We start from the raw sequence: 15,775 nt of genomic DNA, 5'->3' as shown, positions 1-15,775 counted from the left end.
TATTCAGTATGTTTTGTTCTCCTTCGTAATGTATTCTTTTTCGCACTTTCTTTTCTTGTTCTTGAACATTTTCTTCAACTTGTCTTTGTCCTTTGTATTGTTCTTTTTGAAACTTGTATAATCCACATGATTTTTTATATTTATCTTAAATAAACTGTTATTATTGTTTATGTTCACTCCGTGTTTTTGGTTTGTAATTGAGATCTTTAAAATTGTAAACGAATGGCCAAAAAAGTAAAATACAACAACACTTTGGATTTAGCAGAAACATCCAGATTACAACTTGACACTGAACTTTAATGCACAAAACTATTTGAGTTTTACTGCATTCCTTAACAATGTGTAAAGCACCTGTTGTTTGTATACGCAATTACAAAACATTTCCCATAATAATGACAAAGATGTCCCTGTTATTTGTTTTAACTTATGAATACATGTATGTATTGTTAATTCAAAATAGCTTATTCAGCGTTAATAAATTATTCTTATGTATTCTGTTCGAATACGAATAATCGCGAACTTGTATAAGTTGAATGCTTATGTTAATATAGCTTTAAAAATTTGTGATTACTAAATACTTTAGATTTATATCTGCTTATATAACTTTTTCAATAAATGAAACTCATCGCTTATTTTAGTTATCTTTTTATTCCTCATTTATTACACTCAATGCGTTTTGACATAGAATAATGACTATAACATTTCACACTTGCTAATCGACATGGACATGCTGTAAGCAAGCAGCTATCATAACAGAAAGTACGTGTGTTCTTTTTTAATTGAGGGCGGATAGAAACGTTATCCACCACATTGTAATTGCAGATTATCGTTGTTCATCTCAACGAGATTATTTTTTCTCGCTTGAGGCTTTACGTTGAAATTGAAAAAAAAATCGATTTAAATTGACCATTAATGACATGTTTTTCACTATTTTACATATGACGACGTTGTCAATATCATTGTCCACGACACGTGTACCCTTTTTGTGAGATTTTTTTTTAATCACCCCACTTTTTCTCTGAAAAGAAATAATCAGTGAGTAAGATCAAAGATAAAACACGTAAACTAGATATGAATTTAGATTATCGCTGGTCACCTCAACGACATTAATTTTCTGCATTTCTTTTGCTTTTTAATTGTGTATTATATGTGAAGTTTATATTGCGTATTTGTTAACAAGGTCTTGGTTTCTAACGCTGATTTTTTTTATAAAGAGGAAGAGATATTCTTTGACATACCCCTGGTTTATCAACTGTCAACTACGCTACTGAAGACGTTAAACATACTGAGTATTCTAATGCAAAAACGTTTGTAACGTTCATTTTGATTGGATAAGGTCACTTTTTTACATGGCATCATTTGACAATTGATGCTCTTTGACGTACGCGCAAGTGCAAACGGCATATGACAGATTTTAAATACATGTTTTAATGTTGTTTTTTGTCAGTTTCATTAGAATGGAGTTTACAATACAGTTATCTCCTAAGCAGCGGCAAGCTCTTGGAATCCGAATAAGTATGGAAATTGTATCCCATCTGAAGGTGGAGCTTGTATATTGCTACAATAGTGGGGGAACTTGCTAAAATTAAAATTAAAATCGTCTATTTTGTCATAGATTTTTACGGTATACGTCAAAATTCTAAACATAAGGCGGAGAAAGGTGCGCTTTTGGTTCTTAAATGTTAACTTTTGAGGGGAATATAAATGATAGCCAATGAACTAAGTTTAGATTTTTAATAGACTGAGCATCATCACAAATATCTAAATTCCTCGCTCATTTAATCGTCATGTTATTAACATGTGTCTAAAGGAACTCCGACTCATATCAAAACATAGCGCAAATATGGTCAGTATTGGTGTAAACGGTTTAATTAATTGTATATATCAACCAGCATGTGGTATCAAAAGTGATGAACGTTGGTTAAAAATTCATTATTTGGAACAAAAAGAGGACAAGCTGGCTTTCATTTAGTGATGTTCCATTGTTGCTTTCATTTGTAATATTCAATCAATCCTTACATTAAGGCTATATAAAATTACCTAATAAAATGCAAGTACGGTCGGTTCTGAATTATGCGGTCAAATAAGTTTGTTATAATTACATATGTACCAGCCTGACTAATAATAACTACTAAATGGTTGTTGCGAATGAATATCATGACTAAAACCAGAGCATGCTGGCACTCTGAATGTATGCTGCCACCATTTTGAAATCATTGTGGTCCAATATTGATGTCATTTAATTCTATCCGGAAACTCAAACAATAAAGGGATAACTGATTTATTATGCAGCTACATAACATTTCATATTTAAGTGCATATGTGGTCAGTCTTGATTAACGGAGTCAAATAATTGTGTTATACTAGCCAGTCTGAGATATAAAATCTGCTGATTTCTGGTCATGGTTCAAATATTTGAATAAGAATGTTACATGGTGTCACTGTTTAAAAATGAACACAAAAAGAAATACATTAACAATTTAGGCACTCCGAAACATAGCCGACCATAAACATGATAAATATGAGTAACTGTACATTAATCATTATTATCATATACAAGCTAAGTGTTATGAGATATAATTGCATTGTCATTTTCCTTCGACTTTATCTGATAGGTTAACCATATTATAAGATAAATGCCTTTTAAAATCAAATACACGAACATGTCGACTTAAAGAATATAAAATTAGTTGTACAGTATATTAAATGCATCGTTTTCATTTGAAAAAAATGCAGATCCCAGAGATATTTGTATAACTGTATGTGTAGTTCATTTACGAATGATTTAATCTGTATTGTATATATCAAGAAACAAAGATATTAATTTTATTATTATTTTATGAAATAATGATGTAGAGTACACTTTAGCGCAGTTATGATCGGAGTTGTCAAAATCAAAGTTAATTTATGGCGGGACTCGTTTCAAAGTTAACTTAAAATTGATGCGGACTTGTATCTTTTTCGACAGTCATAAAATTATTGAAGGACGAAGTCCACCTTTCAAGTTAGTTTCATTGTGGTCTTAGGAAATGTCAGATCAGTCATAAATCCTACAACAGGTTCACTTCAACCAGTCAAAAAGTCTGATAAGCAATTTGAATTGCTGTACATATCAGAACTGCACCAATCTGTAGTACATCGGTGTTTAAAGATATAAAACTATTGAGAGAAAATAAGTATGGGTTTCAAACTCAAGCCGATTGGAAAACTTTTAAAATACAAAAGAAAAACAAAGGAACAAAAACAACACTGAAGTGACGCAAAAACTAACACCAACATATGCAGACAAGATCTTTTTGATAATAACTGACATATTCCTGACTGAGTGTAGGACATTTGTTGAAAAAAATATGGTTTGAACCTGCTGGCGTCTGTTGTTCTTGTCAGCTATTATGGTAGACTGTTGCCTTTGTCAGCTATTATTGTCGAATGTTGTCTTTGTCAGCTTGTGATTGTCGACTATTGTCATCTATTGTCACCGAAAAGCGACTAAAAGCTAAACAAAAGTAGATAAAATAAAACATTGAAGACTAAGACTGAGCTACATGAAACCCACTAAATACTGAGAGTTATATCAGGTGCTTGGGAAAGGTTATGAGATCTTGCTCGACATGTGGCACTCATCGTATTTCTCATTTAAGTAAAAACTATCTAATTCCTCTAATTCGGTTGGTCCCTTGTGGGGAAGAAGACGGGATGGGAGTTACAACGATTTGAAAATAACATTCAATTAATACTAGCTCGTAACGGCTCTAAAAAATATCCAAAGTGTGACCAAAAGCAGCAAACAGCCTCGACAATACAGTTGTATGTCGCTGTTCAAACATATCAATCTCAAATCTCAATGTGGCTTAATTTCTTAGCCCTTTTACCGTATCATTCATATTTAGGCAGACATTTATCTCTGGATATTTTCATTGATTTGATTTTTATGTTTCTTGGTTATTTCGTGAGAGAGTTACAGGTAGCTTCATTGCTCGTATCCAAAAATGAAAAGATTGTCTCTTCATTGGTTGAAATTTTATTCTAAAAGATCGTGTTGGCAATTGTAAATCACATTGTTTTGGTGTACACTTTTGAAAATACTACCCATAGTGTATAAGATTCTGGAAAAGAAGTGAACCATATAAAAGGGGTATTCAAACTCATAAATCGAAATAAAATGCTGAGGATTTCATGACAAAAAAATAATTAACCAAAAAAACCGACAACAGTTTACAAAACACAACAGAGAAAATTAAAGACTGAGCACAACAAACCAAACAAAAACCAAGAGAGTCTTGTTTCCCCCTAAAAGTAAGTAGGTTCAGCTTCACATGCGACACCCAATGTGTCACTTACTGTAAACCAACTTATTTTCGCGAGCGATTTATTTTCGCAACTTTCGCGTGTAGAAAAATAACGCGAAAAAAATCGTCGCGAATATATCAAACTTTGAACTCTCCTTAATTAACTACATCCATTAATTTAAAATCGCGAACTTAAATATCCGCGAAGTTGACTAGAAAGGGTATAACGCGAAATAAAGTGTCCGCGAATATAAATTGGTTTACAGTATATAAGATACTTTGATTAGTTTATCAAGTGGTTGGGCATCACCAAATAGAGGATTTTGCTATTGTGTTTCATCTGCATAAACAAAGACTTCAAGACGATTATATAGACTATAATACTTTTTTTAAAGGAAGGATATTTAGATAATCTAAATTTTCGTCTTTTGATTTTGTTTAAGTTGTACTGTGGATTCATTATTTTTCGTTGGGATACCAATTTCGTTGATTTCGTGGGTATAGAAAAACCTTGAAATTAAATTTTAGCGAATGACAAATTTTCTAAGGGCTTGGATAAAGACTTTGTCAAAGCCACGAATTTAAATGTCCACGAACACGTAAGTATTCTCTGGTCCACGAAAATTGGAACCCACGAAAATAAAAGAATCTACAGAATTCATTTGACATAATAAACTATGTTATGCAAACCCTGACTATTCAAATAAAACATTTTCTCGAGAAAAGTATAAACTCGAACCTCTTTTGGTCGACATCGATGGGATTGCACGAAAGGATTTGTCCAACGTTCAACTGATCCGATGTCAAGTGTGACGTCATCAACATGTTCAATTACATTATTAGTTGCAGCCCTTTACTTACAAATGTATTATTTATGCTTTACTAATTGTCACGAAAACATCTTAAAAACAAAGATAAGTGGTGCAGTACCATTAAAACGTTTAACATTTGTTTAATCCCGCTGTAAATGTGTGCACCTGTCATAAGTCAAAAATCTGATGTACAGTTGTTGTCGTCTTTTTATGAAGTTCAAAAGTGTTCTCGTTTCTTGTTTTTGTATAGATTAGACCGTTGCTTTTGCACTTTTGAATGGTTTTACACAAGCAATTGTTGGGGTCCTTTATAGCTAGCTGATCGGTGTGAGCCAAGACTCCGTGTTGAAGGCCGTACCTTAACCTATAATGTGTTTTTTTCAAACTGTTACTTGAATGGAGAGTTGTCTCATTGGCACTCTGATCTCATACCACATCTTCCTATTTCTAGTAATATCGAAAGCATAAACTATAAAACAACAGCAAATAGCTTTTAATTCGTTATAGAGCACAGTCTGGCTGAACCATGAAACCACTAAATGTCGTCAAGTCGTGGCCAATCAAACCGTGATTGTAGTTGGAATTTTTTACGTAAACATGATCCTCAGCATTTAAATGAACCGTGACGCTAGCAGTAGCAGTTTCCCAATTCGTAGTAGCATGTCCGTAAACTCTTTGGAGATATACGCCATTTTTTACAATGGAAACATCAGTCGCTCCATTTCCGTTAACTCCAATAGTGACGTCAAACACATACACTCCATCATAAGGTGCAGTGAACATTCCAGTAACGCCACTGAAGCTGTTGCCTTCGTTTGTCATAACATGGTCATAATGTAGAATCTCGTGGAGTGTGAGATTTGTACGATGATCACCTAAAGTAGCAGTAAATGCAACTCCTCGTTGCTTTACACAATCTGAAATGTACAAAATGTATTACAGAAAAGGGAAAAAAATAATTTTAAGCGAGCAAAGCGAGCGGTTGCAAGAAAGCTGATACACTATTTTTCGTATAAGACAACGCTAATCGTCTCAATAATTTTCAGAGCATTCAGACGCTCTATTTTATTGGAACTAGATGTTTTTATTTTATGTGTTTCTGATAAAATAAAATGTGTTTCCGAATTGCAGTCCATGTCTTTTACTGCAAGATTACTACAGTTTGGTGTATCTTATTTTAATACTTGTGATATATTAATGTAATTCATGTGATATCTCTTTACAATATAAATATAAATGTATATTACGGATTACAAATGTGTCGAGGTTTGTGATTGGATAACAACACAGAGATGTCAGTGTATATTCAGGAAACTGCCGGGGTATATACGACGTTTTTATCCCCAATTGGAACCTCAAAAACGTCATCATAAAACCGGTTACTATGTGACGTAGTCAAAAGCTATCATACTGTGTTCACGTCAAATTCTGTAAATTTTCTTTGGGTTTAGGTAAAAAATCTACAAATATAGCTGTATTGGGTGAAATGGGAAGATTTCCCTTATTTCTTGAGGTAATTTTAAATATGTTTAGATATTATAAATATATATTAAAGTCTGATGATATCCTTCTCTCTGAAGCCCTGAATGTCTCTAGATCACTAAATAGTTTTAACAAAAATAGTTGGTATAGTTGTATTGCTATTCTTATGAAATATCTTGATTTAACCTATAGCTGTACAATGTAACCTATGGGAGTGCAACCCGAGTATAAATCCCAATAACCGAAAATTAACCTATAGCTGTACAATGTAACCTATGGGAGTGCAACCCGAGTATAAATCCCAATAACCGAAAATTATACCATAGCTATCCATGGTATAATTTTCACAATTATACCATGGTTTTGTTGTATAAGAAATTTAAAAGAAAAAATGTCAAGGCCTGGTCGCGTCTGCCTGAATTTTTTGATAGAAACAACAAAGTTAGTGTGGGGCCACTAAGCTAAACTGCCCGCTTTGCACCAGCTGAAATAAATGATTGCTTAGGGTGGGAATCGAACCCACATACACCAACTCTGTTGTCCTATATTTTAAATGAGCCAAGATTCGCTCCTAGAACAAACAAAAAGGGTTTAAAAATATGTTGATTTTCGGTTATTAAATGGTAACTTTCTATAGGCTCCACTGTACAGCGACATTTACATGAATCACATCTTACCGTTTATTTGGCAAGGCGGGTTCGTTTAGGGGATTAGGGGGGGGGGGAGGAAGCATGTCCCTTTTAAAGAACTTTAAATATGGTAAACAAATAACTTATTTAATAATATTTTCAAATGTTGGCTTGCTTTAATACCCCACCCCCACTTTAAAAGTGTTTGATCCACACCCGGTTTATTAAACACTGCTGACATCTAGACTTTTAATGAGGCTATACTTTGTTTGACCGTTAAAATTAGATATAGTGTTTGTTTACTCTAAACAGAAATATATATTAGATATACTGATCCCAGCTCTAAATGAGCAATTTCTTTTTTTTTTAATTATATCGTCGCATGTGTCAATGAATTTAATCGAGAACATTTTGAAATCCCATTTAATTAATGTACGCCATGGGCAAGGTGGATAGGACCTTTATCGGGACTCCGGTATCGGGTGTTTTTAAGCTCGGGATTTCGGGATTGACCCTTTCGGGATCCGGGAAGTCTTTTTTTCGAATTTCTGGACCTCAAGATTTCGTGTTTATAAGCCCGGCATTTCGGGATTTCGTGTTTTAAAGCCCGGAATTGCGGGATCAGGACCCCTCTTCATGGACTTCTGCTTTAAAGTAAAAAGTGGAAGAATTCATTCAAACTCTCAGACAGATTCTTGTGAAATTAATTTCCTCAAAATCATGAATATATAAAAAAATTAAAACATTTTGAAAACAAATAATAAAATTTAAAAAACCTACCCTGTGTAGTTCAATTGTACGTAAGTTTGGGATTGCAGCAATCTTTCAGAATATCAGAAATCTGTACTAGAAAGTTCTTGTGTCCTTATCCAGAACATTTTAACAATTTTTCGTCACCACTGTAAAGATGCATCCATCGCTGTCGAGAAATATTTTCAAACTGAAAACCCGCTGTTTCTGAAGCCCGTGCTAGTTTTAAAAAGTAGGCGGAGCCTTAGGTGTAAGGTCCGAAAAGGGTTATTTTGCAGATTCTTATTAAAATAATTTCGATGTAAACAAACAAAAATATATGAAATACACCATTTTTAACAGCGAAAGATGCAATAGGTTAAAACAGATATTTCATATCTTTTGGACAGTTTTGTGGTGTTTCGTAAATTATACCATAGCTTTTGTTGAAACCCCTCGGCAACCTCACTCGACTTCGTCTCGTGAGGTTAATGCCGGGGGTTTCAACAAAAGCTATGGTATAATTTACGAAACACCACAAAACTGTCCAAAAGATATGAAATATCTATAACATAGATCTTAAACTTATTAAAAATTCAAAGATGGATTTAAAATCACTAATTTACCGGAAATTAAAACAGAAATATTCTTGTATTTGGAAATCTGAACTTTATAATGATAGACAAAATAAACAGCATGGAAATAAACTAAGAACTTACAGATTATTTAAAGAAAATATTTATATGGAAAAATACTTATTAATTTTAAATGAGGATGAAAGGCGACTGCTCACTAAGTTTAGAGTCAGTGCACATAAATTAGAAATTGAAAGAGGCAGATATGTGGGGCTTCGAGTGGAGGATAGAATATGTAAATTATGTAACACTGAAGTTGAAGATGAAATTCATTTTCTTCTTCAGTGTCCTGTTTTAGAAAATAAAAGATCTAGATTACTTAAATAAGGTTAACAAAAACTTTAAAAGCCTCCCAAATAAATCAAAATTAATATGGTTAATGTCATCTGAGGATAATGTTATAATTAAAAAAGTAAGTTTATTATTGTGTACTTTATTCAAAGAGAGAAACTCAATTCTAGATACAGTTAAGTCACCGGTAGTTTGTCCATCTATATTATATTGTAAAACTATATATATATATATATATATTCATCTATTTTGCAGATATTATTTAGGTGAAAAAAAAAACTTGACTTTGTTTAATTGTTAAATAATCAATGTAATCAATATGTAATCACTTGTATGAAATTGAACTTAATTGTACTGCTCAAATTATTGGGCGTCATAATTGACAATAAAAAACTTTGTATTGTATTGTATTGTATATTGTAAGAGGCTCACAGAGGGAAAATAATAACGTAATTCAGTCAATAATACATGTTTGATACGAAATCACGCAATTAACACTTTTAATACTTAAACTTAATGTTAAAAGTGTTATTATAAAGTATTACATACACGACAAAACTATGTTTACAGAAAATTAAAACATCCTTCAAGTATTCCGAACATATCAGGTTTTCAACTTGTATATGTGTTGTCAACAAATACCTGCACTGGAAAATAACATTAAGTCAGGGGTAATCCGTAATATATGTGTAATTCATGTCTCAGAAAGGGTATATACTGTGACATTCCCGGCTTAGGGCTTCGGCTCAGGGGATATAAACTCTAAGCCGAGAATGTCACAGTATATACCCTATCTGAGACCTGAATAACATATAATGTGTAGTGATCCAATTATTATATTCCCAAGACACTATACCCGACATATTTAAGATTTATCCCATAATATATAATATATTTATTATTTCTGTAACTTATTTTCTTATCTTTCTATGGGGTGCTTACATGTCAGATATTTTTTTTTATTATTCCCATTATACGTCTTTAATTAATTTAATTTTGAATGTAACACATCTTATAATTGACTCATTTTTGTTGTCTATCAGCTTTGTGACTGTGACGTTATAAACGTGTTTTTTTTGTGATTTGCTGCTGAAAATGCAATTATGAATTGTGAATGTTAAGGTCTGACTGTAATACTTGTTCCGTCTATTCGAAATAGCATAAAAAAAAGTTGTGCACACTTTTCAACAACACGATACATCGAAGGAAATGCAATATGCATCAAATGGTTGCTGTATTTTTTTAAAAACATATATTACGGTAATTCTTTTCCAAAATAATGTCTTTTGTACATTAAACAAATCATGTATCGTCTCCAAAAAAAAGGGGGGGGGAATGTATATCCATAAGTACAAAATTATCTCAATGAGATTCATTGATGTTTGCTAAATATTTAAAAAAATAGTAGATTGATTATTGTTTAACACCACTTTCGGCACTATTGAAAGTTGTTTGTGGGTAAGTTTTGTTGGTGGAGGTGCCGATGTGCCAGGAGAGAAATCACCGACCTTCGGCAGGAAGCTGACAATCCTAGACAATTAGAGTATTTTTGTCTTAAAATATAAAATCAGCTTTACACACTAAAGTTCAGTGCTTACTAAGATGCTCAGGCAGTACACACTACATCCTACCTTCTAACTTGATTAATCTCTCCGTAAGTTTCTGCACCTGGAGAGCCAAATCCTCCTCAACAAGTAGACGCCTTTGTTGGCTTTTAACGCTCGCAAAGACGCATAGTATCAAAACAATTAATTCATTCGACATATTATGATAGATATAGACTACTGTCAAAATAAAGATAAGACTTACAATAATAAATCTTACTTTAACTACCTAATCTGGAGAAATACACGGTTCGTGTCGTACAAATTTTACACAAGTTATCAATAATGAATACATGTATTGAACGCATTCACATTCTTTATGGCTTTGACCATTAGAGGGAGCTGTAAACCCTTTCGACGCACTTGATATTATTTCTGATTTTGATAGGGTTGAACTTCGTTTTGTTATATCAATTTGTATACTCCCGTTTACGGGATGTATTATGGTATACCGTTGTCTGTCCGTTTGGCTGTCTGTCGTACCGTCCGTCAATAGTAAACATGTCGAAAAAGTACTCAACAACTCGTTAACCATTTGCATGGAAATTTGGTGAATGTTGATATCTATTGACTGAAGCTCTTTTTCGATTTTCATCAATTTTGGATTTCACGTTTCAGAGTTATCGGGGTGTTATCATTAAAAAAACTGGTGATTTTCAAGTTTTTGATAAACAATTAAAACTGCTCGAGGAACCTTTGTGAATTGTTTACATGTATATATATTGATTTGAGATTCTTTTCGATTTTTATAAATTTTTCATTTTTAATACATGTGGTTTTATTCATTAAAAAAGGGGATATTCCTGTTTGTCGGCAATAACTCAAAATTTCGTTGCTCAGTTTTCATAAAATTTTGTGGTGACACCTACATTTTTAATATATGGGGTTTTATTCTTTAAAAAAAAAGGGGATTTTCTAGCTGTTTGTTGGCAATATGCATGAAAGAAATTAAAAAATGTCTTTGTATTTATTGAAAGCACGACAGGTATATCAAGCGCTCGCGGCGCAGCACTTTAATTGGATTTTATGGGAAGATGGAGTTAATATGATAACCAATGACTATACCATGACTTTGATATATACAGGGCATGTTACTTGGAAATATGTACTTCCTTTAAAATTCAAGCTGCAGCAGTCGCCTGTATATTTTATGCGTCAGTTTAAACCTTATCAAAACATTTTCACTCTACCGAGTTTTATATTTTCACTATATCAGGTTCACATGGCAACCTATTTAGCAATACACTATTATGATTCTATAACATCAAAGTACCAAAATTGGACTCAGTGACTAAATTGCACCTATTCAACAAAAAAGTTGAGGTAATCTTACAAGTTTTCTTTCACCATGTGAAGTTATCTAATTATCATCTTTTTTAGATGAGCAAACTAAATTGTTACCAGCATCCTTTTCTTCAAAAAATAATAGTTGAAGCATGGAATAATGTCAAATTGTTCGAAATATTTGAAGAAATAAAACAAAACATCTGTTTATATTCCAGTTTTAAGGATTTGATATAAAAACATGTAATGATGTATGGAATTTGGGTACTGACCTCATTACAGAATCGATGAAAGTTCAAACCCATTTTCTATGACTCTACATGGACTGAAACTAAATTGATGTATCTATATTGTAAACAAGGATAGTCTACAAAATAAGCACAGAATGGACATTTGTCCAGTTTTAAAAAAAAGTTGGTGAAAAAAACTGACAATATAGGTGCAATTTGGGAACTCTCATGTTAGCAACTACACAATTACACATTTATTTTCATGACTTATAAAAAAAAAAGAATAACTTTAAAGGCAAAAAAAGCTTCGCTACGCACAGCCTGATACGACCACAGATGTATATTAAGCATATAAAAACACCATTGTTCTATGTCCGTTGAAATAAAATATATTCTATATATCACAAATGTTGGACAGGTATCAGGTGAACCCAAACATTTCTATTCACGCAGCAGTCTCTAACTACATATCTCCTTAATTTTATATGATAGTCTTACAAAAATAATAAACATGTGTACATTTCATTTACCTTCTAGCTTCTCTCATGAAAAAGTGGTGCCTTTTTTGTCACTATTTTGGTGTTGAGTCTAAATAAAATTGTAACACTTTATAGTGACTGAACAGGATAAACTAATACCTCTTAAGAAACAAAAAAAGAAGACAGCTTGGAACAGCACCAGCCATGCAAGTATATGTATGAATAAAAACTCAGATCAGAATAGCATTGACGATATGTTACTTATATGTCCTTGTGAATATATAGTGAGGAAAGTTATCAATAATCGATTTTATCAAGTGTTTTGTATATTTTGTGTTTAAATTTTCACACTATCAGTGAAACATTCAAAAAGGTTAAACTCATTTTTTTTATTACTGAAAGTTTCAAACAATGACAAGTGTTTTATTTAACAAATAACTCTTGTGTTTCTTTGAGAAGAAAAAAGCATGTGCAATTTTGGGAATTAAAGGGAATTAATATCATTTTGCGGCGCACTGGCGCATGTCAATTATTGTGGATATACTTACCAAATTATATTTCTTTGTCATGATACTGACGCCGACATTAAGGAGTACACATCGTAGGAAAAATACACAAATTACAGATAAAATAATTAAACCACCCTATTTTGAGTCCATCTTCTGCAAAATCAGTATGTGTTGCATCTATATATATACTAGATGAGTAGTAATCAATGTAAATATGGTCTTTTTTTAATGAAAAACCCAAACTTTTGTAAAAAAAAAATCAACCCCAAAAATGTTGTACCATAATCTCAAAACCAACTCTATTCTTTCTTTTGCGATTTAACCTTCTAGTATAATTTCATAGACATCCATTCACTTATACTAAAGTTAGTGTCTGGAAACCAAATGTATCTTCTTGAAAACAACTATGACATTAATCAGCATTACTCGAAAGCAAAATTTTTGACATGCTTGCAATTCCCATTTTTATTTTGCTGTCATATAAAAACTTAAAAAGTAAGCTAACAAAAACAAATATGCAAGAAATGCCATAAAACTATCTCTGAATTACAAATGTAGTACATGCAATTGATTTAGATTCCACACACTGAAGATGATCTGGAATACGAATGTTGATTTCTTAAAGCCTCGGCCACACCTTACCGGATAGCACGAACGGATGTCTAACGGATGAAAATAAAGTTGTTTGTTGACAAAATTGTTATCCGTTGGGCGTCCACTGATGTACTGAACAAATAAAAAGGACGCATAACGAATGCATAACGGACACACACCAGATATGCAACGTACGGGAAACGGAAACGTAACTGACAGAACGGATGTCGAACGTACATCCAACGGACGAGTACCGCATAAAACGAACACCTAACGGACAAAACGGATGAACAAAATATACGGACAAATTAAAGGCGAAAATAATAATACATGTAAAGCGCATGAATATTCAAAATCTTTCTGTGTAACTGATTTAGGCTTGTTCTTCACAACACCTCCAAAGGGCAGAATCTTGCCTGAATAAGAGATGCTTAACTGTGAAGACGTGCCCTAGGTTACTGTAAGATCTATTATGAATAACCTTATATAAACTTATTTGCATTTCTGACGCGAAATTTTGTATTGGCATTTCTCCGTTTCAGATCCGTTCATCATCCGTTTAATCCATGAGACGTCCGGTAGAAGTCCGTTGGTGTATTTGTCTATCAGACCTCCAAAGAATGTATAACGGACACGTAATGGACACAAAAAGGACACGAAACGGACGAGAACCGTACAAAACAGACGCCTACCGGACGTTCAATGGACATTTCATCCGCTGGACGTCCGTTCAAAGTTTTGAACATGCTTAAAATGTTCCACCGGACAAAACGGCCGCGGACGTCGACGGATAAAACGTACGCTAAACGGACATGCAACGGATATGGACGGACGTCTATCGGATAAAAACTGACGTCTAACGGACATGAACGGATTGAAAAAAAGTTATCCGTTAGGCATCCGTTCGAGCTATCCGTTAAGCCTCGGTCACACATTACCGGATAGCTCGATCAGACGCCTAACGGATTACTTTTTTTTTCAATCCGTTCATATCCGTCTGTTCTTATCAGTTAGACGTCCGTTCATATCCGTTGCATGTTCGTTAAGCGAACGATTTATCCGTCGACGTCCGTTCTGTCCTGTCCGTTGAACGTCCGTTAGGCGTCCTTTTTTTTTACAGTACTCGTCCGTTTCGTTTCCGTTTTGTATCTGTTACGTGTCCGTTATATATACATCCGTTGGAGGTCTGGCAGATAAATTCAACAACGGACTTACACCGGACGTTTAACGGATAAAACGAATTCTGAACGGATGAGAAACGGACTTCTACCGGACGTATAACGGAAAAAACGGATGATGAACGGATCTGAAACGGATAAATGACAATTAAAAATTTCGCGTCAGAAATGCCAATTATTGGTATGTCAGATTTCTTCAGAATCCTGAACGTTCGTATTATATAATCGATCTTAGAGTATAGGAATGTTTTCAAAATCAAGCAGTTCTTATTCAGGCCAGACACTGCCCTTTTATTTTTCCGTATATCTTGTTCATCCGTTTTATCCTGTACGCTTCCGTTAGGTGTCCGCTTTATGTGTTACTCGTCCGTAAGATGTACGTAGACTTCCGTTCTGTCTGGTACGTGTCCGTTATGTACCGATTATCAGGTTATCTACATGTTGATATCGTAAAATATCAGCTGCGAGACATAATATGAAGCTTTTTGTCGAGTGAGCGTAGCGAACGAGATCAAAAAACCTTCATATAATGTCAAGCAGCTGATATTTTACAATATCAATATGCAGATAATCTGATAATCGATTTATCGGGCTATATTTGCGTGTTTCAGAATGGTTTTCTATGTTTCACCAGCACACAAAAGATGACTTGATAAGTTCGGGTCAAAGTTATTAACGTCGGTTTTAAACATTATGACGTCGCTGATATGTCCGGGTCAAAGTTATTAAGGCCGGGTCAACGTATTTGACGTTACAAAGACATGATACGGAATACGAGCTGAACAGAGTGATATAGACAGTGGGACGACCGATAAGCATCTGTTACACGTCCGTTTTATTCGGTCAGTACACCAACGGACTCCCAACGGATAACAATTTTATTAACAGACAACTTTTATTTTTATCCATAAGGCGTCTGTTCGTGCTATCCGGTAAGGTGTGACCGAGGCTTAAGAGTCAAGGTTTTTTTTCACCGAAGCCCTTCATCGATACAATACAAAATTTAACACTAGTATTAAGGTTCATTATA

General features: G+C 33.6%; 1 protein-coding gene across 1 annotated transcript; it reads right to left on the bottom strand.

Annotated features, from left to right (window-relative positions):
- Positions 1 to 5,602: 5,602 nt before the first annotated feature.
- Positions 5,603 to 10,692, bottom strand: LOC134699871 (complement C1q-like protein 4). The gene is made up of 2 exons (XM_063561276.1): positions 10,499 to 10,692; positions 5,603 to 6,018 (listed from the first exon to the last, which is right to left on the bottom strand). Exons 1-2 carry the CDS (start codon positions 10,629 to 10,631, stop codon positions 5,603 to 5,605), a joined length of 549 nt encoding a protein of 182 aa, XP_063417346.1. The 5' UTR covers positions 10,632 to 10,692.
- Between the last annotated feature and the right edge of the window lie 5,083 nt (positions 10,693 to 15,775).

Source organism: Mytilus trossulus, unplaced genomic scaffold (genome assembly GCF_036588685.1).
Source record: "Mytilus trossulus isolate FHL-02 unplaced genomic scaffold, PNRI_Mtr1.1.1.hap1 h1tg000085l___fragment_1__unscaffolded, whole genome shotgun sequence".
Lineage (NCBI taxonomy): Eukaryota > Metazoa > Mollusca > Bivalvia > Mytilida > Mytilidae > Mytilus > Mytilus trossulus.
This window is presented reverse-complemented; position numbering and strand designations above follow the sequence as displayed.

What these genes read in the sequence shown, in the direction of transcription:
- LOC134699871 (XM_063561276.1), bottom strand. Translation starts at nt 10,631, where the DNA reads ATGTCGAATGAATTAATTGTTTTGATACTATGCGTCTTTGCGAGCGTT. An exon ending in GAGATTAATCAAGTTAGAAG is followed by an intron (nt 6,019 to 10,498) that starts GTAGGATGTAGT and finishes TGTACATTTCAG; the next exon opens with ATTGTGTAAAGCAACGAGGA.